This window comes from Grampus griseus, assembly GCF_964374135.1.
Source record: "Grampus griseus genome assembly, chromosome: 2".
Taxonomy (NCBI): Eukaryota; Metazoa; Chordata; class Mammalia; order Artiodactyla; family Delphinidae; genus Grampus; species Grampus griseus.
The window spans coordinates 50660406-50685706 of NC_139018.1; the positions used below are offsets into that span (position 1 = coordinate 50660406).

General features: G+C 40.5%; 1 protein-coding gene across 3 annotated transcripts in view; it reads left to right on the top strand.

Annotated features, from left to right (window-relative positions):
• The first annotated feature begins 614 nt into the window (after window positions 1-614).
• Window positions 615-25301, top strand: part of RPS29 (ribosomal protein S29) — a 68123-nt gene continuing 43436 nt past the window's right edge. The window contains exons 1-3 of one of the 3 annotated variants that reach the window (XM_082648297.1): window positions 615-756; window positions 995-1145; window positions 2368-4480. In XM_082648297.1, coding sequence (XP_082504423.1) covers window positions 695-756; window positions 995-1145; window positions 2368-2376 — 222 coding nt within the window. In that variant the 5' untranslated portion in view covers window positions 615-694 and the 3' untranslated portion in view covers window positions 2377-4480. Of the gene's footprint in view, window positions 757-994; window positions 1146-2367; window positions 4481-25301 lie in introns of those variants that run through there. The other 2 variants (XM_082648298.1, XM_082648299.1) reach the window with 2 other exon arrangements.

Sequence of the window (25301 nt, forward strand, 5' to 3'; positions counted from 1 at the left end):
TTTACCCCAGTAGGTGTCAGTACTGAGTGAAGGCAAAAATCCTTTTTCCAAGTGTAAAATTTTAATTAAAACAATGTAAAAGGTTCAGACGATGATGAAGAGACGGTATAATAGTGACATCATTTATTTCTAGAGGGTTCAAAACTCATTTCTGGGGGTTCAAAAGAGACGGGGTCTCGCTATGTTGCCCAGGCTGGAGTGCAGTGGCTATTCACAGGCGCGATCCCACTACTGATCAGCACGGGAGTTTTGACCTGCTCCGTTTCCGACCTGGGCCGGTTCACCCCTCCTTAGGCAACCTGGTGGTCCCCCGCTCCCGGGAGGTCACCATATTGATGCCGAACTTAGTGCGGACACCCGATCGGCATAGCGCACTACAGCCCAGAACTCCTGGGCTCAAGCGATCCTCCTGCCTCAGCCTCCCGAGTAGCTGGGACTACAGGCACGCGCCACCGCGCCCGGCGACGGGAGCCGGCGAAAGAGAAAACTAGAGGCTGAGGTGTGGTGACGTCATCAGCTGTGCCCGCCTAGATTATTTCCAAGCTTCCTCTTCACACCAGCGTAACAGCGTAGCCACACTGCGCACGCGTCCTTTGTCAGCACTGCCTTCTGGGTAAGCTGTGTCTGAAAATTTTGAAGAGCGCCTGCGTGCGTTCCGTCTTTCCTTTTGCCTTGTTGCAGCCAAGGAAGCAACATGGGGCACCAGCAGCTTTACTGGAGCCATCCGAGAAAATTCGGCCAGGGTTCTCGTTCTTGGTGAGAAACAATGTAGCTTCAGGGAAGGGTTGCTCTGGAGCGCGACGCTGCTTGAAATGTACTGTGGAGGAGCCCGCGGGCGGCGTGGCGTGGGGAGACGGAATCGTAGCTGTGTCTGCCGCCATTACAGGCGTGTGATGGGTCCGTGGAGACCGGCAGGCAGTGCGGGTGGTGGCCTCCCGAGTGCCGAATACTTTGCTTTCTGCGACTTGGGGTAACGTCATCTCTTTCCTTGCAGCCGCGTCTGCTCAAACCGGCACGGTCTGATCCGGAAATACGGCCTCAATATGTGCCGCCAGTGTTTCCGCCAGTACGCGAAAGACATCGGCTTCATTAAGGTACGGCCGTCGACGCCGTGCTCTCCTGTGTCCGTGAGGGGCCGACGAGCGGTTAGTTCGTGGTGTGGGCATTTGACCAACGCCGCTTTCCGCTTGTAGCTAGCAGGGCCCTTCCTTGGTAGCGTATGACACTGTTGAGGGAGTTTTGGCAGTCACGTTAATAGAATGGAGGTGGAGGTGAAGGCCTTAAAAGTAGACTTTCTCATTCCTTTTTACCCACTTCTGACAGTTTTAGGTGCTATGTATAATGTTGCATAAAATTACTTTTCAGGAACAATTAAGTACTAAATGTCTAATCGTATTTAGCTAATTTTAGCAGAATACATATGTTGTCCGCTGTCCTGAAATGTTGGATAGGGCCGTGCAGTGGAATGAGCTTGAGGTTTGGGGCCAGGTAGACCTTTTTAGGATTCAGAGATCTGAATCTTAGTCGTGTGACTTTGGTCAAGTCACTCAAAGCTAAGTATTTGCCTGTGAAAAATAAATGTCAGGGTTGTTGTAGAAATTAATGTATATGTGAAGCTTTCTTGGCTCCTAAAAATCGCTTAAATGCTAGAAGTGAAAACTAATTCCTTATTGGCCGTTTGAGATACAAAATAACAGTCACTACTACCTTTTTATTCATAATTAGAGCTCAAAAATACCGAGTAGAATGTATTTTTTAAAATTAGGTGTCCTTATGTTTTAGTGTTACAGTGGATATAAGTTGTTTAATGTGAGATTCCTGTGACAGGAACAAAGTATCTTAAACTTTTGGCTTTGACCAAATACTTAAGAGTATGTTTAGTATTACTTTGTGGAAGTTCAGATAACTTAGTTGGAGGTAGTAGATCAGAGAATGGCCCCAAGCCCGGTAATTTTGTGTCCCATTTTTCAGAGGTTAAGATTAAATGAGTTAATTTATGAACGGCTCCTTAGAATAGTGGTAGAATTTGCTGCCTACTTAATGACCATCCTGAGCTTTTGGTAAAGATCATTTTATGTAGTAGTGTTTTTCTAGCGGGAAATGTCTTTGATGCTAGAAGTGGGTATACCAGTATTAAAACTCACTGTCTAAAATATAATTGTTGAGATTTTTGGAGCAGTTTGTAGTAGGTGTTCAGTAAATATTTAAGTTCTTTATTCTTTAGATCGCCATAACTAGTTGGGGTGGTCAGATTTCCAGTTTAAACCTCATTCTATAATGAGCCATTTTTTTTCCTTGAGCATGAAATGGATATTTAAAGTGTTATGCATTAATTTATTTCCTATCTGCCTTTTTTTTTTTTTGCAGTTGGACTAAGTGTGAACTTCTTGAATGGGTCATCACGCATATCTACCTTCCTCAGAAACAATACTAACTCTTTGTATATAAAATAAAAAATTTAAAACTTCAGTTATGAATGTTTTTCATGTGAATGTAATAGCCAGTTGTTCATAGAAATCTTTTAAAAATTATCTTCAGTGGATTCGTCTTCACAATATGTGTCTTATTTTCCTTCAGTTATATAAAAGTATTCTTGCTGGACTCTGGTAAATCCCAGTTTTATTTTTATACTTAACATCTTTTGTTCCATGAAGTGCCCACTATATATAGGAGCATCCAGCATATAACCTGAGACAAATTGTCTTTAGAGTAGTTGACTGGCTACAGTGAGCTGGGCAGTGAAAGTAAAACTACAGAAAATTGATTTTGAGAAAGAAGGCTAGCCCTAAAACCTGCTCTGAGCATTTACCTGGTGGTGGCAGTCCTAGCTTTTGGTATAATTAGCAAAACTTGTAAATTTCTCAATTATTTGTATGTGGAAGGGGTGGGGTGGGGAGTGATTAAAATGGGTCTTGTGAGCAAAAGTAGATCTTTAGTGGGGCAGGGGTAGAGACGGAAACGAGTCTATTGGAATATTTTAGGCAAATGATCTTGGTTTGGGCTAGGATAAGAGTAGTTGAGGTAGTCACAGTGACCTCTTGAAGAGGAAAAAGACTGGATTTGCTGATGGATTAGTTGTGGGAGAGCAAAGGATGACTCCAAGGGTTTTGGCCTGAGCAACTGGAAGGGTAGAGTTACTATTGAGCTAGGACTGAGAAGTTGTTTTAGGGAAGAAAAAGTTCAGCTTATAGCATATTAAATTCAAAATGCTTATTAGACATTCACGTGGAGCTGTGAAGTAGGCATTTATCTGGAGTTGACAGGAGCTTGGGACTGGAGATGCAACTGGTTGTCCTCAGTATGAATAATTGATGCTATTTGTGGATCTCATCCTTGTGACTGGATGAGATCTAAGCCCTAAAGTCTAAGGATTGAATAATACATGGAGAAGACTGTTCTGGGTTATTCCAGGGACAGGTGGGAAGATGAGGATTCAACAAAGTAGACAGAAGGAGAACCAAAAAGTGGCATACTAGAAGCCAAGCAGGACGTGATCAACTGTAACTGCCTCTTAAAATTGGTTGGTACAATGTCATCCAACAGGAGAGAGTGTGCGCCAATGGAAGCTGGAGTGGAAAAAAAAGCATCTTAACTGACTGGTTAAATTAGCTGTGGAATTTTCAAAAACAGTGCAACACATTGCTAGTTTAAGAACCTTAAAGGGAGCTCATGAAAGCTAGGGACACTGAAGCTTAGGTCTCGAGAGCTTCATGGTAAATTCACCTCTACTGACCCTGAATCCCAGGAGTACATGATAATTCTATGGTGGACCTCCCATGAAGTTTCTGTTTTTTTGTTTTTTTAACATAGTGTTGCTGGGGAAGTGTCTTTAGGGAACAGCTAGGTTTTAAACAGGAAGAGGAGGTGGATAGAATTTTGGTAGAGGAGATTGAGGATGTGGGAGTTTTCTGATGTAGTTAGAGTGCGTGGGTGAGAAGCAGTGCTAGCTGAGCAGTTGTAAAAGTATTTAGGTGAAAAAGAGAGGCTTATTCATAATGGTTTAGGAAAATGAGGTCTGGTATGTGTTTGAGAGTTTTGGGGAAGAAATGGACACCGCTCTAATGGGATAGTCCTGGGTAAATGCACCTGTAAGAATTATGCATTGGTTGAGGGAATGTGTGAAAGGGAACATTCCCTAGCCAGTCCCTGCTCTGTGTGGGTGTGGGTGTGGTGGTAGTGGGTACGAAGGCTGGTGTGCACAGCTGGTCTTCCCTATTAGTGGTTGAATAACTTACTGCTAAAGATTCTATTTTAAAATGTATGTGCCAGATGTTCTTAATACCCACAACACACTGTAAGGTTGGAAGACTGTACCTCTTGTCCCCAAAGATAATTACGTGATGGCAAGCACTACTATTTTCATATTTACCACAGCATGTAGCATGATACCTTGTATATTAATAGTAGGTCCTGAATTGTTGAATTAAATTCCCTAGTAAAACTCAATAATGTTTTGTTTTTTATAAATTTATTTATTTTATTTTTGGCTGCGTTGGGTCTTCATTGCTGCGCATGGGCTTTCTCTAGCTGCGGCGTGCGGGGGCTGCTCTTCGTTGCAGTGCATGGGCTTCTCTTCGCGGTGGCTTCTCGTTGCAGAGCACGGGCTCTAGGCGTGTGGGCTTCAGTAGTTGTGGCTCACGGGCTCTAGAGCACAGGTTCAGTAGTGGCGCATGGGCTTAGTTGATCGGCATGTGGGATCTTCCAGGACCAGGGCTTGGACCCCTGCATTGGCAGGTGGATTCTTAACCACTGCACCACCAGGGAAGCCCAAGCTCAATAATGTTGATGGCAAAATATGATAGATTTTATAAGAGAGGTTTAAACAACCTTTGAAGCATAGAGTATATAGTCTTAGGTTGACTTACTGAATTAGGGCTGAATGGGACCTGTTAAAAGACCTGTTGAGATTTTATTTAACTCATTAATGAAACCAGTAAGATTTTTCTACCAGTTCAAGGGAGAATTCAAAGCATCACACTTAATAGGTGAATCAAGGATATTGAAATGAATTTATAAATAAATGTAAAACTGGCATTTTCAGCAGGGGAGGGAGGTCAAGTTATCCACCAGACAGAATTTGCGTGTCCATGGACAAGTATCATTTATGTATAACTTGCAGAGTTGTAAAATAGCTCAAACAAAAGGCTCAGGTTTCCTCATCCCAAGATTCTACTAGACAGAGCTTTAAGTTTCATGAAAAGTAGCCAGTAACCTTTTGGTCCATTTTGAAGTCTCACAATTTTTCTCTGCAGACTTTTTGTCTTACCTATAATTGGTAAAATTTTTGGGTGAATGCTGTATGTCAGGCACTTTCTTAGTGCTATTACCGAGTCCAAGCTCGCTCTGCTCGCTGTACGACAGGCCAGTAAATCGGGAGACAAGTGCTGAGGCAAGGAATATAACTTTCTTCGGAAAGCCGGCAGACCTAGAAGATGGCAGACTAATGTCTCCAAAAAACCAGCTTATAGTTTTTTTGGGTTTGGATGCCAGTTTCTTTTATAGAACAGAGAGGGGAGGAGATGAGGAAGTAAAGTAAAAAGGCCATAAGATTTGCAAATGTCCCCTGGAATGGCCAGCCCCAGGGAGAGGATGTGTTCATTTCTTCTTTCTTGCAGCCATCACAGGTGGACAGGGTCAGGATGTTTCCCTGAACAGAGGCACTTTGGCTTTAACATTCAGGCAGAGGGCAGTGTTCCCCAAGGCAGGCCACTGTGTATAGACAGTATCCTTTTAGTGAACAAAAGCAAAGGAAAGCGAAGGTTAAAGTGAAAGAAACAGATCCAACATGTCAGATTTGGCTCTTCCCTGTTACAGTGTTTTACTTGAATTAGCTCCTTTAATACGACAGCTATGTGAGGTATAATCCCCATTTACAGATGAGGCAGCTGAGACACAAAGAATAACTTTTCAAAGAAAGCACAGTAAGTGAGATTCAAACCACCAGTTAGGACGTCTTGAGAACTCCTGCTCCTACCATTAAATTCTAAATGTACAACAATTAGAGAAAGCTTTGGTAAATATTTGTAGTCTACAAAATAGCCCAGAGAAATACTTTTCAATAAAAATGGGAAATTGTATATATGGTACAATTTCGCTATGTTAAAGTGCACAGAAAATACAAGGAAACCTGCCAGTATGTCATCAGTGATTGCCTTTGGGTAATAGAATTACAGGTGATTTGCTTTGAAGCAGTCAGATTAAGATATGTTTAGGGGTGGGGTATCCAGTGATGTAGTGTATAGTGCCCCAGGTACCAACTTTGCTAATTAGGTTTCTGCTCTTCCCCACACAGCTCATTCTATTTTTAGATTGCTCTGATAGCAAGTTCTTCTTGCTATTTCCTTCCACTGATTTCTATCCATTGATATTAATTCTATGTGGTCCTATACAAAACAAGTCTAATCTCTTTACTGCAAGAAAAAAGGTTAATTATTTAGGCATGAGGACTCTCATGTTCTTCTGGAATCTTCTTATTTCAGGCTAACCATTATTGATTATTTCAACTGTTCCTTATAGGACCTGATTTAAGAGCCGTCTCTGGTGTTCTCTGAATTCCACTCCATCTAGATCCTGACAGTGCCTGGCATAGCATGTTTCATAAGGCAGGCACATGGTAAAAATATAATGAATGAATGAACAGATTTGGTAGTGTCTTTAATTTGTTTGGGCATCAGTGCTTCTTCACTTTTTATAAGCCCTCTTTTACCATTTCAGAAAGACCAGAGACCCTGGCCTTCAACAGCTATCTACATGGCTAATGCCCCTGACAATTTTAAATCAACCTGCTCTGTCTGAGACATAGTTCTTGTTGAAAACTATCTTTAATGATTGGTGCCTTAGAGAATTGGGCTTTGGGGTAGGCAGAGCAAAAGGTAGGAGGTAGTCACACCTACTAGTGGTGTGACTAAGAAGGGTAAAACAAGGTGTTTGAATTTCCTCAATATCCACAAAAATTGAAAAAGGGAAAAAAAGGAAGATAAGGCTGAGCTGCTAGATGTTTCTCAAGGGTTAATCTAGAAAATTAAAGGCTCAGTTTTTTGATATTGCTGAGTATATATGTGTGTAGCAATCAAAGCTATATAGGGGCCAAAGATTAGACTAGATTAGACTATTGGCTGTGCTAGTTCCAGGTGTCCTCTGTCTATAAGAACTTTAAAGAATTGAGATTGGAAGTGAAAAGTTTATTCTAGATGGGCTAATTATCATATAATTTAAATTTAAAGTCATTTGGTTAATGAGAAAATAATTCAAACAAGTTAAATTCAGCCTATTATGTATGTCATGGTGACCACCCCCTTGAGCTGATTCCAGACTTGACCTTCTGAGTCCTGTAAACAAATGCTGGATTCCCTGACAGATGAACTGAAGACCTATAGAACCACAATGCCCCCATTTCCCTTCACCCCCTAAGCCCCCACATTGTTCCTATTAGCCCCCTTATCCCCTAAACACCTTTTTATTTGTTTACGAAGAGATCCCTACCTGCCTGAATTGTTTCAGAACCACTGATCTTGGGGCAAGGACTAAAACATCTCTGGCTCTGGAAATGGCTGCCGTGGTCCTCAACTGAACCCCCATCCTAAGAGTTCAAAGGATGCATTTCAAGAAGCTATGCTCTTGGTGAAAATGACCAACATTCCCTTCACCTTGGGATGTGTGCCATTGGTCACTTTCCTGGACTCATTTTGTAAGCAGGTAGGGTAGGGGGATCCCCAGAGAAAGAGAACCAATCATGGCTTTCTTGACATAAGAGAAGCCATTTTTGGCTTAAACCCTTTTGTGATCTAAGCCTGGCCACAGTGCTTGTCCTTGAACAGGTTTCAGTAATAATGATCTTAGGAGAACAAAAGGACAAACTTAGCAGGCAAGAGGAGTAACAATAGCAAAGATAACAAATTAGTTGTAAAGTCTTCCAGTTCTGTTTCAATGGTAAAGACTAGCCTAAAGCACTGTCTTGAACTATTTTGCAGAATTTAAATACCCCCTTAGGTGCTCAGCCAGGAGATTCAACTGGAATCTAAGGGATGATGATGTTGACCTTTTTTGAGCTTTTCTGAGTGACTCCTGACCAGTCCTTTGATGTCCTTGGTCAACTCACTTTGTTGCTCAGACTGCCACTCAGCTGTATTACTGTAAAACCTTTACTAATTCAGTTAACCCTAGAACATAACAGTGTTAACAGAAAGGGAGGAGTGAATTTCTATTGACAGGGACTGTGACTAGAGTTGCTAAGGTCCTAACGAAAGGGAGGAGAGTGAAGAGGTACCTGGAGAGTGGGGGAGAGAAGCTAGTGTTAAGAGAAAAATCATGCCTTCTTTCTGCTTATATATGACAGTGGTTCCAAGGTCAGTAATGCAGGATATCAGTGGTCTCTTTGAACACATTTTAGGACAGGTACATGTTCAGAAGCTGCTTTGTAACTTCTTGCTGTGTATAATCCAGGTTTCAGAATAGGATCATTGTAGGTATGTTTATAGTTTTAGATGTTGCAGCAATGAAAGGAAAAAACAGCTTTGCTTAATAAAGTTGTAAAGGGTGTTAAGTACCAGTAGCCTCATGCACATTATACAACCCAATAATAATTATGCTGATTGTGTAAACAGCTCCCCTGTGTAGACTAGCTGAGCCTCCACTGCCAAACATCAAGAATTAATAGCAGGAGCTAGAAAAATCAATAAGCCTTTATCCAGGGAACCAAAGATATGTAGGTTACTAAAACTGTTAACAGTTGCCCATAAAGAATAATACCCCAATATGTTAATGCTAAAGGAGGTTTTGTTTTATTTCCTAAATAATAAAAAGATTACATAATAAAGGACTAGTTGACAGAGTGATATCATTCATGGCAGCACAGGCAAATCAATAAAAGCATAAAATAAGAAATGGAACCTGTTTCTTGGCAATCTAGTTAGTTGAATTTCATAGACTGAGCCTGGTTTACTTTGCGTTCTCTTTTCACAAACCACAAATCCCATTTTTGATAACATGTGCATCTGTTTTTCCTTTGATGCTAATTAACATCTATTACCATTCACAAAGATTAACTGGGGACATCTAGCACAGATGATGTATTCAGTCAATCATGAAAGGAAAGGGTTTGTGAAAATGAATTCTTATTTGGAACTTTTTGGGTAGGTAATCTCCTTAAACACAGTTTCCTTTAAAGTTTTCTCCTTGGACAGGAATCTTTATTATCTGATTCCTGAGTATCCTAGCTTCTTTATTACCAAGGGAGCAAATCATTTGGGTCCTTCATTATAGATTTTCTAAATAACCTTATCCCTTTTTAATGACTTAAATTTGTTCCTGAAAACCCTATCACTAGGTTAAAAGCTGTTAAATGAAAAAATTTTTTCATTAGTTTTATTAGAAAATATTTATGGTGTGTTCCATTGCCCCACAAGATACTCAAGTAATTTTCACAAATACAAAAATATACCAATTAAGCAGTGGGAAAAAAGCTTATAAAAGTAATAAACAATAATTTGAGAGTATTCTGTTACCACCTGGTGTGCTGAAATTTAATTCTGGCACTAACTACTGGAGTTAGCACAGACCCCACCAGTTAAAAGTCATAGTCTACAACTAGGCTGCCCTCATTTCAGATGCTAGCCACACTTGGGGAGTCCCCAGGCCACCTGCAGGATACTGTTTACTTCCTACCTTTTTTAGTGCAATGCTATGTGGGAAAATGAGACAATGTCTGTAAAACTTCTTGATAGAAATTGGCCCTTAAGTGCGTAGCCTCTGCCTTGTTATAATTGAACAGGATGCTAGGTTTTGAGGCCTAATTGTACCACTTGGATGCCTGAGCCAAGAGAAGAATCCTTGGGCCTACCTGGAACTACTAGGTCATATAATTCTTCCGCCTTTGGGCAAAACTGAAGCTGAGCCCTCCTAGGAGGTGAGGGAGAGAGAGAGGCAGAGATGGAGAGAGGCGGAGAGATAGAGGAGTTGGGAGGTACAGTTTGTGAGGCTCATTTCTTGAGAGCCTGTAAAGTAGGATAGATCAGCATCTTATCTAGCTTTGGCAACCTCCTGTCAAGAATATTCTCAAGGGGCTTCCCTGGTGGCGCAGTGGTTGAGAGTCTGCCTGCCGATGCAGGGGACACGGGTTCGTGCCCCGGTCCGGGAAGATCCCACGTGCCGTGGAGCGGCTGGGCCCGTGAGCCATGGCCACTGAGCCTGCGCCTCCGGAGCCTGTGCTCCGCAGTGGGAGAGGCCACAACAGTGAGAGGCCCGCGTACCGCAAAAAAAAACAAACAAATAAACAAAAAAACCCCTCAAAATCTCTCCTTGCTTAGTCTTGGAAGTTCAACTTCCCTTTCTTTGATTTATATTTATGAGGAGAACAGCTGGTTTACACTGTTGTCTAATCACCCAAAATAATCCTTACTGTCCTAGTGAAAGATTCCCACTCTTACATTTAAACACACTAATGGGGCAGTTGCTTTCATAATAAAATGTCAGTGAAATGTGGGTCATTCTAGAAGACAATAACTTCATCTAGAAAATAAACATAATGATCATATTTACTTTAAAGAAGTATTGCAAGTATCCAATGATTTAACGTGTAAAAGTGCACAGATAGTTGACTGTGCATGGTTTTGGATGGTACAGGGCCTTAAAGACTGGGGACTTGATACAAGTCCTAGGCATCTGAGGACTCAAGAGGAGGCTGGACACACTAGGAGCACACATCTCACTTCTGTTGGTCCATCGAAGAGTCACCCAGAGTTGGAATGGCCATGGCTCCAGGGGCCTGAAGAGTGTTTTGGCTCTGTGAGCACTGCTGCTCTAGGGAGCACAATATCAAAGCACTATGGAATGAGTGCCTTGTGCATCTGAACAGGTCATGCTTTTTCTGGAGACAGCATCCTATTTTCATTGTTCTGTGTGTTTGAGAAGAATGTATGTTCTGTTGCTGTTGAATGGAATGTTCTGGATATATCCGTTAGGTCCATTTGGTCTACAGTATGGTTCAAGTCTAATGTTTCCTTGTTGATTTTCTGTCTGGACATCTATCCATTGTTGAAAGTGGGGTATTGAAGTCCCTTACTATTATTGTATTGTCTATTTCTCCTTTCAGATCTGTTAGTATTTGCTTAATATATTTAGATGCTCCAGTGTTGGGTGTGTATATATTTAATATTGTTATAATTGATGAATTGACTCCTTTATCATTGTATAATGACCTTGTATTTCTCTTTTTTATTTTTATTTATTTATTTTTATTTATTTATTTATTTATTTTTTGCAGTACGCGGGCCTCTCACTGTTGTGGCCTTTCCCATTGCGGAGCACAGGCTCTGGACGCACAGGCTCAGCGGCCATGGTTCACGGGCCTAGCCACTCCACGGCATGTGGGATCTTCCCGGACCGGGGCACGAACCCGTGTCCCCTGCATCGGCAGGCGGACTGTCAATCACTGCGCCACCAGGGAAGCCCTGTATTTCTCTTTTTTAAATTAAAAGATTATTTTATTTATATATAAGGTCAGAGAGTCTGAACCTAAAGACAAGAAAATGTCTTACGTTACTGTGGGGTGGGGAGCTTCTTTAGTGAAAATAACCCCTGTCACCACTGATGCTCAGAACTGGATGCCAAAAATTCCACTGCTGCCTCCCCCAAAGAACCTAGTGATGGTGGGGTGGAGGATGCAGTGAGGATGAGTGCTAGGGTTAGAGAGTCCTGGCTTCAAATCTATAACTCTGTAGTCCAGTGAAGAGAAGATATGCTCATGCATTCATTCATTTCACAAATATTTATGAACTGTCTCATTTGTGCCAGTAACTGTGCTAAGTACTAGGGATATACTGATGAAAAAAATGAATGTACACAGTTCTTGCTGTCATGATGCTTAGAGTCTACTGGATAAGACAGAGCTAAAACAAGTAAGCCCTTGGGGAGAATGACAGAGGCAGAGTTCCTCTGAGGAGGCTAGTGTTGAAAAGAGAGCAGAGGAGGAGGCTGAGCTGTTTCAGAAAGCAGCCATAGCCTATCCCTATGTGGGGCTTCCTTGGACTTCAGCATCTCAGAGAAGCACAGGTGCCAGGCTCTCTCAGGCCCCAGGTCCTGGTTCCTTTCCACTGCAGATGGTGGTGCACTTCTGTAAGAAGTAGTTCTTCACTCTGCAGCTGCCATACATACTCTAAGGTCTCACAGAGCCTGGAGCTGGTATTGAGGATGCACTTGATTTTCAGGGAACTGTAGTGTCCCAGAAGGGAGGCTCTATGCAGGAGGCAGGCAGTGGGGCTTCAGAAGGGGTTCTGGTTTCATTCCACTGGCTGCTGGCAGGTGCTTACAAAGACAAGAAGAGCTGCAGAGAGAGTGCTGGTTCATCTTCATGGCCTGGAGGGAGAGCTCCTGTGGGAACCTGAGGGCTGACAGAGCTCTCTCTCCACAATCCAAACCTCTGTCTCTTGTTACTGTTTTTGGCTTAAAGTCAATTTTGTATGATATAAGTATAGCTACCCCTGTTCTATTTTAGTTTCTACTTGCATGGAATATCTTTTTCCATTTCTTCATTTTGAGCCTTTGTGTGTCCTTAAAGCTGAAGTGAGTCACCTGTAGGCAACATATAGTTGCATCTTGTTTTATGCTCCATCCAGTCACTCAGTGCCTTTTGATAAGAGAATTTAACTCATTTACATTATTTATTGATAGATAAGAACTTACTAATGCCATCTTAATTGTTTTCTGCCTGTTTTGTATCTCCCTTCTTTCTTTCATCCTCTCTTACTGTGTTCCTTTGTGAATTGATGATTTTCCATAGTGGTAGGCTTTGATTCCCTTCTCTTTATATATATTTTTTTGGGCTGCATTGGGTCTTCGTTGCTGTGTGCAGGCTTTCTCTATTTGCGGTGAGTGGGGGCTACTCTTCGTTGCGGTGCACTGGCTTCTTATTGCGGTGGCTTCTCTTGTTGTGGAGCATGGGCTCTAGGTGCACAGGCTTCAGTAGTTGCAGTGTGCAGGCTCAGTAGTTGCGGCACGTGTACCCTAGAGGGCACGGGCTTCAGTAGTTGCAGTGTGTGGGCTCAGTAGTTGTGACTTGTGGGCTCTAGAGCATAGGCTCAGTACTGTGGCACATGGGCTCAGTAGTTGTGACTCGCAGGCTCTAGAGCGCAGGCTCAGTAGTTGTGGTGCATGGGGTTAGTTGCTCTGCGGCATGTAGGATCTTCCCAGACCAGGAATCGAACCTGTGTCCTCTGCATTGGCAGGCGAATTCTTAACCACTGTGCCACCAAGGAAGTCCCTCCCTTCTCTTTATCTTTCATGCATCTATTATAGGTTTTTGCTTTGTGGTTACTGCGAGGCTTACACAAAATATTTTATAGATGTAACAGTCTGTCTTAAGCTGATAACTACAGTCCCATATAAAACCTCTACCCTTTTACTCTCCCCACTTTTATGTTTTTAATTTCACAATTTATTTTTATTGCGTATTCATTAGCAACTTATTATAGCTATTGTTATTTTTGATATTCTTGTCATTTAACCTTTATACTAGAGTTAAGTGGCTAACACACCACCATATTGTAGTATGGTGTAATATACATGCATATACAGACTCACCAAAGCTGGTGAGGCTCTACCCATTTTTCTCAGCTCCTGCCATATGTGGGACTTCTGTGCCACCTGATTCTAACTCTGAGGATACCTGCATCCTGGTCTCTAGGTTTCCACGGAGGTGAGTGTGGAAGCAAGAATAGAACTCAAAAGGGACCAGAATATGCTTCTTTGGCATAAGGATTATTTTGAGCTGATTACCTTGAGAAACAGCAGACACAGGAGAAGCTCTGAAAAGAGAGCATAAGTTTCCCTTTTGTAAGGAAAATGTACACTTACAGAGGAAATTTCTATTTGTAAAGGTGTCTCCCTTTCTCATACTAGGAAGGAAGAGGAAGACTCTTAACAACTCTTAACCAATGGCCAAGGCATTGACTTAAATCTGCATAACACACCTTACTTAAAAACCCTTGGTTTTTTTGAGACTTCCATGGTGGTCCAGTGGTTAAGAATCTGCCTTCCAATGCAGGGGACACAGGTTCAATCCCTGGCCAGGGAGCTAAGATCCCACATACAGCGGGGCAACTAAGCCCATGTGCCGCAACTACTGAAAGTGCACGCTCTGGAGCCTGCGCGCCACAACTAGAGAGAAGCCTGTGCGCCTCAGTGAAGAGCCTGTGCACTGCAGCAAAGATCCTGCATGCCGCAACTAAGACCTGATGCAGCCAAATAAATAAATAAAAAGAAAAGCACTTGGATTTGGGTTTTTTTTTCCATTATGGTTTATTACAGGATATTGAATATAGTTCCCTGTGCTACACAGTAGGACTTTGCTGTTTATCCATTCTATATGTAATTACATCTGCTAAACCCAAACTCCCAATCCTTTCCCCCCTCTCCCCCACCGCCCCTTGGCCACCACAAGCCTGTTCTCTATGTCTGTGAATCTGTTTCTGTTTTGTAGATAAGTTCATTTGTGTCATATTTTACTTTATTTTTATTATTTTTATAAATTTATTTTATTTATTTATTTTTGGCTGCTTTGGTTCTTTGTTGCTGTGTGCGGCTTTCTCTAGTTGTGGTGAGCTGGGGCTGCTCTTCGTTGCAGTGTGCGGGCTTCCCATTGTGGTGGCTTCTATTGTTGTGGAGCAGGGGCTCTAGGCACACGGGCTTCAGTAGATGTGGCACGTGGGCTCGGTAGTTATGGCGCATGGGCTTAGTTGCTCTGCGGCATGTGGGATCTTCCCGGGCCAGGGTTTGAACCTGTGTCCCCTGCATTGACAGGCGGATTCTTAACCACTGTGCCACCAGGGAAGCTCTTTACTTTACTTTTAAATTTTTTTATGTTTTCAGGAATTTAATCTACTTTATATTTTAAAAAATTTTATTGAAGTATAGCTGCTTTACAATGTTGTGTTAATTTCTTCTGTACAGCAAAGTGATTCAGCCATATATATATATATTCTTTTTCATATTCTTTTCCATATGGTTCATCACAGGATATTGAATATAGTTCCCTGTGCCATACAATAGGACCTTGTTGTCTATCCATCGGATATATACTAGTTTGTATCTGCTAATCCCAAACTCCCAATCCTTCCCTCCCCTCCTCCTCCCTCCCCTTGGCAACCACAAGTCTGTTCTTTATGTCTGTGAGTCTGCTTCTGTTTTGTAGATAGGTTCATTTGTGTTGTATTTTAGATTCCACATATATGTGATATCATATGGTATTTATCTTTCTCTTTCTGACTTCGCTTAGGATGATAATCTCTAGGTCCATCCATGTTGCTGCAAACTGCATTATTTTATTCTTTTTTATGGCTGAGTAGTATTCCAGTGTGTGTGTGTGTGTGTGTATGATATAATGGATACCATAAGTATGGTATATATATGTGTGTGTGTATATATATGGTATATATATATGTGTGTGTGTGTATATATATATATACATATGTACCATATCTTCTTTATCCATTCATCAGTCAATGGACATTTAGGTTGTTTCCATGTCTTGGCTATTGTAAATAGTGCTGCTATGAACATAGGGGTGCATGTATCTTTTTTAATTATAGTTTTGGGTATATGCCCAAGAGTGGGATTGGTGGATTATATAGCAACTCTGTTTTTAGTTTTTTGAGGAACCTCCATAGTGTTTTCATAGTGGCTGCACCAATTTACATTCCCACCAACAGTGTAGGAGGGTTCCCTTTTCTCCACACCCTCCCCAACATTTATTATTTGTAGACATTTTAATGATGGCCATTCTGACTGGTGTGAGGTGGTACCTCACTGTAGTTTTGATTTGCATTTCTCTGGTAATTAGCGATGTTGAGCATCTTTTCATGTACCTATTGGCCATCTGTATGTCTTTTTTGGAGAAATGTCTATTTAGGTCTTCTGCCCATTTTTCGATTGGGTTGTATGGGCTGTTGTATATTTTGGAAATTAAGCCCTTGTCAGTCGTATCATTTGCAAATATTTTCTCCCAGTCCATAGGTTGTCTTTTCATTTTGCTTATGGTTTCCTTTGCTGTGCAAAACTTACAAGTTTGATTAGGGATTTGTTTATTTTTGCTTTTATTTCTATTGCCTTGGGAGACTGACCTAAGAATACATTGGTACAATTTATGTCAGAGAATGTTTTGCCTATGTTCTCTTCTAGGAATTTTGTGGTGTCATGTCTTATATTTAAATCTTTAACCCATTTTGAGTTTATATTTGTGCATGCTGTTTTGTAGATAAGTTCATTTGTGTCATATTTTACTTTATTTTTATAAATTTATTTATTTAATTTATTTATTTTTGGCTGCTTTGGTTCTTTGTTGCTGTGCGCGGCTTTCTGTAGTTGTGGCGAGCAGGGGCTGCTCTTTGATGCAGTGTGCGGGCTTCCCATTGCGGTGGCTTCTATTGTTGCGGAGCAGGGGCTCTAGGCACATGGGCTTCAGTAGATGTGGCACGTGGGCTCAGTAGTTGTGGCTCGCGGGCTCTAGAGTGCAGGCTTGGTGGTTATGGCACACGGGCTTAGTTGCTCTGCGACATGTGGGATCTTCCCGGGCCATTAACTAACTTCATTAATTTGCATGTGGCTCTCCAACTTTCCCAGCACCACTTGCTGAAAAGACTGTCTTTTTCCCATTGTATATTCTTGCCTCCTTTGTTGAAGATTAATTGACCATAGGTGTGTGGGTTTATTTCTGGGCTCTCTATTCTGTTCCATTGAGCTGTGTGTCTGTTTTTGTGCCAGTACCATGCTATTTTGATTATTGTAGCTTTGTAGTATTGTCTGAAGTCTGGGAGGGTTATGCCTCCTGCTTTGTTCTTTTTCCTCAGGATTTGGCAATTCTGGGTCTTTTATTGTTCCATATAAATTTTAGGACTGTTTGTTCTAGTTCTGTGAAAAATGTCATGGGTAATTTGATAGGGATCACATTAAACTTGTAGATTGCTTTTGGTAGAGTGCCCATTTAAACAATATTAATTCTTCCAATCAAAGAGTATGAGAAAACCCTGACTTAATACACATTTCCTGATCACCATCCTATAATTTACCCCCCAACTTTCCTCCAAGTCAAAAAATACATTTTCGGAATTCCCTGGCAATCCAATGGTTAAGACTCCACACTCTCATTGCCAAGGGCCTGGGTTCGATCCCTGGTTGGGGAACTAAAATCCCACAAGCCATGCGGTGCGGCCAAAAAAACAAGCAAACAAAAACAAAAACAGCTGAAGATAATACATAAGCCCCCAAATTTTGGCCATTTCCTTGAGCCACATTTTTCTTCATGAACTCCTGGGTGTATGTATATAATTAACCTGTTTTTTTCCTCTTCTTAATACATCTTTTATCAGTTTGATTGCAGGTTCCTGCCATTGAACCTAGGAGAGTAGAAGAGTTCTTTTTCCCTTCTTCTGTAAACTCCAACAGCTCTTTCTCTATTTATCCTTCTTACAGCTGAATGGGACTACTTTCTCCCTTTGTATAAGCTGTCTCTGCCCACCTCCTCACCCCCATTTCAAGGCATCCCTCTATCTCCCCAAGGGTTTCTCAAAATATTATCTGTATTTTGATGTTTTTCCCTTTATAGTTCCTTCAGAGATGATCTGGTAGCCAGTAGCTCTGAGCCAGTAGTCCTTGTGAATTCAGTCTCTTGGTGGGAAATGGAGCTGGAATTCTGGTATTCTTAATTTTTTCTTTCTATGGTGACAGTAAGGTTTCAGTGCTCTTGGGAATAGCAACAGTAAGAAGTGATGCTTAGACCTTGGAGTAGACCTTATGAATGAGGGGCAGTGTGGGTCTCAAATGTAATGACAGCTTTTTTTTTTTTGTATCTTGGAGTACAATGTCTTCAGGTTCAATTCTTACCCTATTTATTATTGTAAGATATTATATGTTTTATATAAAATATATTTAGATGATAATATGATCATTTGTTGAGGGTTTAGTATCCATTTGTCTCTGCCAAAAACTTTTAACTCCTCACAAAATCTCTGAGAGGGAATAGCTTATTTTTCCACTTTACACATAAGGAAATTTGAGGCTCAGACAGTTAGATCAATTGCTTAGAGGTAGAGTTGGGATTTGAATTTAGGCTGTCTGACCTCAAAGTTTAAGGTCTTAATTATACTGCCCTGCAGACAAAGAACAAAGGAATGTTAAGTAAACTCCTATATATCCTAGCTCCTCCCTTGCCTCTTTGGAACTGTTCCTCAGAGGTAAGCCTCTGGGCTGCCTTCCTGGGCTATAGTCCTCTGTAATGTCCTTGAATAAAAAATAATTCTTAAATTTTTGTTATGCTTTTTTTAGTTGACACATGTCTCTCTCAAATATGACATTCCAGTCAAAGCCTTGGTATTATAGCTAATACCTAATATAGTTTCCAATTGTATGCTCTTATAAGGAGAATAGATTCTGATTGAACTTATGCAAATAACTATATTCCCATGAAAATAAGAATTTTGGAGGGATCAGGTAGGGAGAAAAAAGATAATTGTTTCATATTTGTTCACAAGGGTATACTTTACCAAATTGCTCTAAGTTATAGTTAGCTCAAGAGAGAAGAAAAAATTTTCCTTAAATCTGGAAACATCAGCAATGTTTCAAACAAAAAGTCATAAAATTATAAGCATCCTCATCAGTTTATTCAGTCCCATATAATTAATTCTTGTTGATCTTGAACTTTTGTTAGCAGTTTTATGAAGCCGTCAGATTTTCCATTAAAGTTCTGTAATATTTTACCCAGTTGGGTGGTATGCCCTAAAGGTTATCAGAAGCCTATATTTGTCAAAAAGTTCTATGGATCTTCCTGAAGATGAAACATTTTTGCAAAAGCATCAGAGTAAAACAATAACTGTTTATAAATGATGAAGTCTTAAAATGGCATGGTTAAAGATCTGATTAGAATGCAGTTGATAACGAAATTTGGTTGTTTCTGCAACATACAGCATTTTAAGATAATAACTAGAATTATGACATATTATACCAGGACATATCTAAATTTTAGGAATTTCATATAATTTCTAGAACATTTTATTAATAACATTTACCCATACAGTATAATCTGAGAAAGTTTATCATCATTCATTTGACAATGCTTTCCATGTAATTTAACATACCAAATATCATAGGTCATGTGAAACAATACTTATTCTCTTAACCAAAGTGTTACTAAGATTTCCAAGGCAAATGCAGAAAGATAAAACAGATTTAAAAGGGAAAGAAACTTTACAATCTGTTATCAAAAGCAGATCAATATTTCAAGAAAACTCTGTCCTCTTAACTAAATTCTCATTTTGCACCAGCTTACTTTTTTTTTTTTTTTTTTTTTTCAGTACGCGGGCCTCTTACTGTTGTGGCCTCTCCCGTTGCGGAGCACAGGTTCCGGACGCGCAGGCTCAGCGGCCATGGCTCGCAGGCCCAGCCGCTCCGCGGCATGTGGGATCTTCCTGGACCGGGGCACGAACCCGTGTCCCCTGCATCGGCAGGCGGACTCCCAAACACTGCGCCACCAGGGAAGCCCCAGCTTACTTTTAATATTAGGATTCATCCAACCAATTAAACTCATTCTAATCCCAGCCAGTCCTGACCACACACAAAATTCTTCTCAGTGTTGCTTTTCTACAAACCTTCTATAACTTCCCCTTTTACATTCAGATTTTGTCCTATGCATGTTCTCTCTCTCTCTCTCTCCCTTCACCCCCAACCTCTTTTTAGGACAAAATTACTTTCTTTTGCCTTAACAAAATGCATTTCCATTTCTTGTACCTTAAAAAAATCTCCTTGCATACAAAGATGTTTTCCTTATTAATTTTAGTAGTTTTAGTTACATATGTTAATTAGAATTCTTAACCTTTAAAAACCTTAATTTCTAGTGAAAACTAAGAAGCCAGTTGTGAACTTTTTGTTATACCAGTATTTTTTTTGGTTGTCAAACTTATGGGTACATAACTTCTAGAAACATACATTTCCTCATAGCATAATTTTTTTTTAATGTGGTACATGACATGTATTTAATAAACCTAAATATCTTTAGCTTTTCTCTAATAAAAAGTCAAAAGTAGGTAACTTGTTTAGCAATTAATGTTTCAGTATTTTATCTTATTTGTAAATGATCTAAACATTCAATAAATTTTCATCATTTAACTTAGCAAAAGTCTAAGGTTTCAAGTTACCAAAAAGAGAGAAACTATTTTAAATAGACATACCATAAAACATAGTTACTCTTAACGAGTTCACCTAAAAACTCTTATCCCATTGACATTTATTTACTTATGAAAGTTTCATCATACAAAGTTATTTTTCTTGCTGAAAAATTTTGTAACAGAGATAACATGAACTTACTTGATTTCCAGTAAACTTAGGTATAATAAAAGTATTACACTTAATGTTGATGACTCTAAAGACATCTCTGTATTAATTAAGCCAACAAACTTAAACTAGTTTAATACATTTTCTCAGATCAAGTGAATCTGAAATTCATTTGGGTCAGTTTCTATTATATTACTGAGAATTTATATAAGTGCTTAATTTTATTTAAGCCAATTAGATACAGCTCTTTTACAAATTAATTTTAGCAATACCACACATCCACAACACACACATATGCTGGACACAATATATAGACCCAATACATAGACACATACAAACACACACAGAGACACCATAGCTCCCATTCTAACACTTCACGATAACACCAAACCTAGCAGTTACAAAAGAGGTTGGATTCAAATTGGGTTTCTGGCAGATAGAACAAAACAAGGTCACCTGTTCAGATAGCTAACACCCTTTTTATTACTATTTGTGGGGAAGACACTTGAGATTTATATTTGTCCTTGACAAGCCAAGTTCCAAATGACTTTTTCCCCTTTTGTGTTTTTCCTTTTGATAAGTTATCTTTCTGAAATTTACATTTTAAAGGGATTGTGTAGGTAAGAGTTCCTGGAGAAGACTAGGTAGAACATTCAAAGGCATGGGGAAAGAAATTCAAGTTCCTCCCAGGACTTTTGTTCCTGTAAGGGCAGATTTTTTTTTTCAGTACTTACAAGCATCTTAAGATAAATAGGGAAGGTTGGGAGTGGTAGAAAGGATTGGTGAGCTTTGAATTGCTTTAGGAGCCATACTCTGGTCCAATAAAGACTAGATTAGTAAAACAAGGACAGCTGTTTTTAATTCCTTAGGGTTGCCACCTAAATGGTATAAACAGGCTGATCTGTCCAACTACGTGTTCTTTAATTTGCTTCTTTATATCAGGGAGATTTCCAAGTTAAATGGAAATAAAAAGATTTCTATGTTCTAGAACTTCAGGGTTTAATCTATCATGTCTTTCAAAAGCCTGCACAAGGTGTTCAACAAAGGCCCTCTTTTTTTTTTTTTTTTTTAGTGACCAAAAACACTAATAAATTGGCTTTGGTCTTCATCCTTTCAAACTTTTTTCAAGTAAAAAATAAACATTACATACACATAGATTAGTTTTTCCAACTTTAGCATATATAAATAAAAGTGTCAATTTAAAGATAAAATACTTAGTTCTAAAAGAAAGAGAGAAATCATACCAGCCTGAAAATACTCTGGCCAATTCTTAGTCAGTCACACAAAACTACCTTCTAAGGAAACCTGATCAGTGAGACCAGTTAAGTTTGTGCTTTTAGCTATAAAGAATTAAATGTAAAATGCACTCACTCTTTCATCTTCTAATGAAAGATAACTTACTCTCGGAAACAGCATAAGCATTGTTATAGTAAGTCTAGTTCCTAAATGAAAATTTGGCAAAGGGCCTCTTTCTGAATGCATAAATTAACCCCAGACCAATCTATCTTAGGGGCAAAAACCTTCCATTATTGCTTCTATTAGTCCCGGAATATCAGGCCCCAGTTTCAACCTCACTTTCTGTGGGTTCAGGTGACCCTACTGGCTCCTTTTAGCATGTTTAATTAACAATGCCTGAAGGGTGGATTTATATGCCCTGTCTTACAATACCAGGCAATACCAGCTAGACACAATATCTATTCCCGCAATACAATCAGGCAAAAGAGGTGCAACCACCTTACATGAAGCCCATTCAAACACACCAATTTTCTTATAAACTTTCACCTCAGTTGCATGAACTCTTATACCTCTAACCATAGCCTCCATTAGGACCCCATCAACAAGTCTCAGTCTTAAAAGGGGTCCCAGAAACTTTTCCTCTTAATCCCCAAGCCAGTCTATCTATATCTGTATAAAAGGCTGTGGATCCCCAGTGAGGGGTCAAGCCAAGGGATCAGGCCCTTTGTCAATCTTTGTGTGTGTGTTAGTGAATTTTATTTTGTTTTATTTCATCTTTTAAAATTTATTTATCTATTTATATTTATTGGCTGCGTTGCGTCTTCTTTGCTGTGCGCGGGCTTTCTCTAGTTGCGGCGAGCAGGGGCTCCTCTTTGTTGTGGTGCGCGGGCTTCTCATTGCAGTGGCTTCTCTTGTTGGGGAGCATGGGCTCTAGGAGCCTAGGCTTCAGTAGTTGCAGCATGTGGGCTCAGTAGTTGTGGCTCACAGGCTTTAGAGCACAGGCTGAGTAGTTGTGGCGCACGGGCTTAGTTGCTCCGCGGCATGTGGGGTCTTCCTGGACCAGGGTGCGAACCTGTGTCCCCTGCATTGGCGGGAGGATTCTTAACCACTGCGCCACCAGGGAAGTCCCTTTTGTCAATCTTTAACCTGATTAATTGGTCTGTTGTCCCAAGCAATTGCTGGTCAGGTTTCTTAGAGTAATTTTTGTCTTCAGCTTTTTAAATTTCTCCAAACTAGGGTAAATAGGGTCGAATTGTTTGGGGCCCTTTAATGTTGGGGGACAAAATGGCATACCTTTGGCTCATCCAATCTTAGGTAGTGCTGTATTAAAACCTTTGTTTTAATCCCATCAATGCTCATTTTATTTATTCCATTTCTTAATAACCATCTAAAGATTGCTATCCTGCTTGAGTCCTGCTCTCCTGAATGAGTCCTGTGACTCTTCCCTTTCTGATTCCCCTTTATTCCACCACTTTTAATATTTGCTTTACTGATCTTATATCTTAATACCCTTTTAAAAAATTTCCACCTTGTTGGGAAGAGTCGCTTGATTTTCCCCTCAGCTTCTTCCTGTTCTCTTGTTAATTAACCTAATATTTTTATTAGCATCTGTGAGACCCATGAGGGGAGGCTGAGACTGCAAATTCAATAAGCCTTCACAAACTTTTTTTTTTTTAAACCAAGGGATTTCTTAGGGTTAGCTGTTATATTTCTTTGTATTTACCTTTTAACTTGGTCTTTCCCTAAGTACCAATAAAACAGCTGTTTATGATGAGAGTTCTCTAAAAATTTTACCAATTTAGAAGTTTTTCCAATTTATAGGATCCATCGTCTGACGATTGGCTACTAGATTGACTACTAGTAGGATCTTAATAGGGACTCAAACCAGTAAGACGCAAGAGGCATCCCCACAGGAAGAGTGCAAAGGGTGTAGCCCTCACAAGATCCGGATAGTTCACTCCCAAAAGTTAGCTAAGAAAGTGAAACTGAGGAGGATCCTGCGGCGCCCTCCCAGATCCAAAAACCTCTCCATGTCCCATGTTTTTTGTTTGTAGAAAAAGGCTTTAGTCTTCTAGACCTTCCCTGAGTTCTAAAGAGCAGGCATAAGTAGTTACTAATTAGGAAAGTGAGGGAATGCAGAAAGAAAGGAAGAGCAGTTAAGCAAGAAAAGTAATGATAATAGTTCAGCAATATAGCAGAATCCTAGTTCCCCCTCAAGGATGTATGTAACAATCTGACATATATCTTTGAGTTGTTCTGCAGGAACTAAGACCCCACCTAGATGGAGGATGGTGACAGCATGCTGACCAAAAGCATACAAACAGGGAGTCCCCAGATGATTAAGATTCCTGAAAATCACCCTGTTACCTCACCACTAACCCATCAGAAGAAAGTCATGCACCCTGCAGCACTCCCTACAAATGTTGCCTTTAAAAATCCTTCCCTGAAAGCCATCAGGGAGTTCGGGTCTTTTGAGCATGAGATGCTTGTACTCCTTTCTGGGCCCTGCAATAAATGCTGTACTTTACTTCACCCAACCTGGTGTCAGTTAACTGGCTTTGCTACGTGGTGGGCAAGTGGACCTAAGTTTGGTTTGGTTACAGAAGTAAACATTTTCGTTGTATCACTAATAGAGCAATGAAGTTTGAGATGACAAAGGATGCTTATGGACTGAATCTCCTTGTAACGAACTTCCCTGAGAGCTGGCATCGCCAGACGAAGAGATGGTTGGAATTCCAGTCCATTGAACTGGCTGCCAAATGCATACTGGTATCTGTGTGCCCCTTCAGGATGGCAGAGATGAGAGAGAGTTTTCTCTCTGGTCAATAAGCCAAGCTCTCAAGACAGAATGGGGTAAAAGAAAAACCTAATCAGATCAACGGTTTTCCTCCTTATGACAAATGACACAAAAGACAGAGATGAAGAAAAACGGTGACCATCTCTGGGACGAAAAGAACAACAAACCAAGAGCACTCTTCCAGATTTTAAACCAAGAGTTGCTGAGTCCAAGGAACTAGCCCTACAAATATTTTCTTCTGCTAATCTAATTTTAGAAGAGTGAAAAACTCTTACCACTCTCATTTCCAACAGACCCTAAGGCAAAGATTTGGGAGACTGACAGACATGGTAAGAATTTTCACCTTCTGCTGGCTTTTGTCAGGTGTCTCTGGATCTGCAACAGCTTTGGGGCAAGTAGTGTCCAGCCAGTAAAGTTGTATCACACCAGAGTCGCCAACTTCCTGGGGAGGAAGAACTTTTCCTCTACCTTTACAGGATCTTCTGACTGGTGTAAGACTTGAAATTGACATGGGACAGATTAACAGGAGAAATCAAACAAAAGTTTAATAACATGTATATCTGGGAGAGACCCAGGAAAACTGAGTAACTCATCAAAATGGCTGAAGCCCTCACCTTAAACACCTTCCTCAGCTAAAGACAAAGGAGGATGTTGAGGGTGGGGACAGTCAGTTACCAGAGGTTCCCTGGAAAAGCACAGTAAACAAGGGTAAGTTATGATGCAGATTGAAGTTACTGCGTTCTCCATTGATAAGAATTTCTAGAGATTTGGCCATCCTCCGTGTATGGTCAGGCCGCTCAAGGTGGCTGTTGTCTTGCTCTCTGTACGGCTCCTGTTCAACCAGTCCCTGCTTCATTCACATGACTATCCAATCCTCTTAATTACAGAGCTTAATCAGTAACTGCCTCCGTGGTTGCCTCCTGCCCCAGCCACCGGTTTCCCTGGTAACTGATGA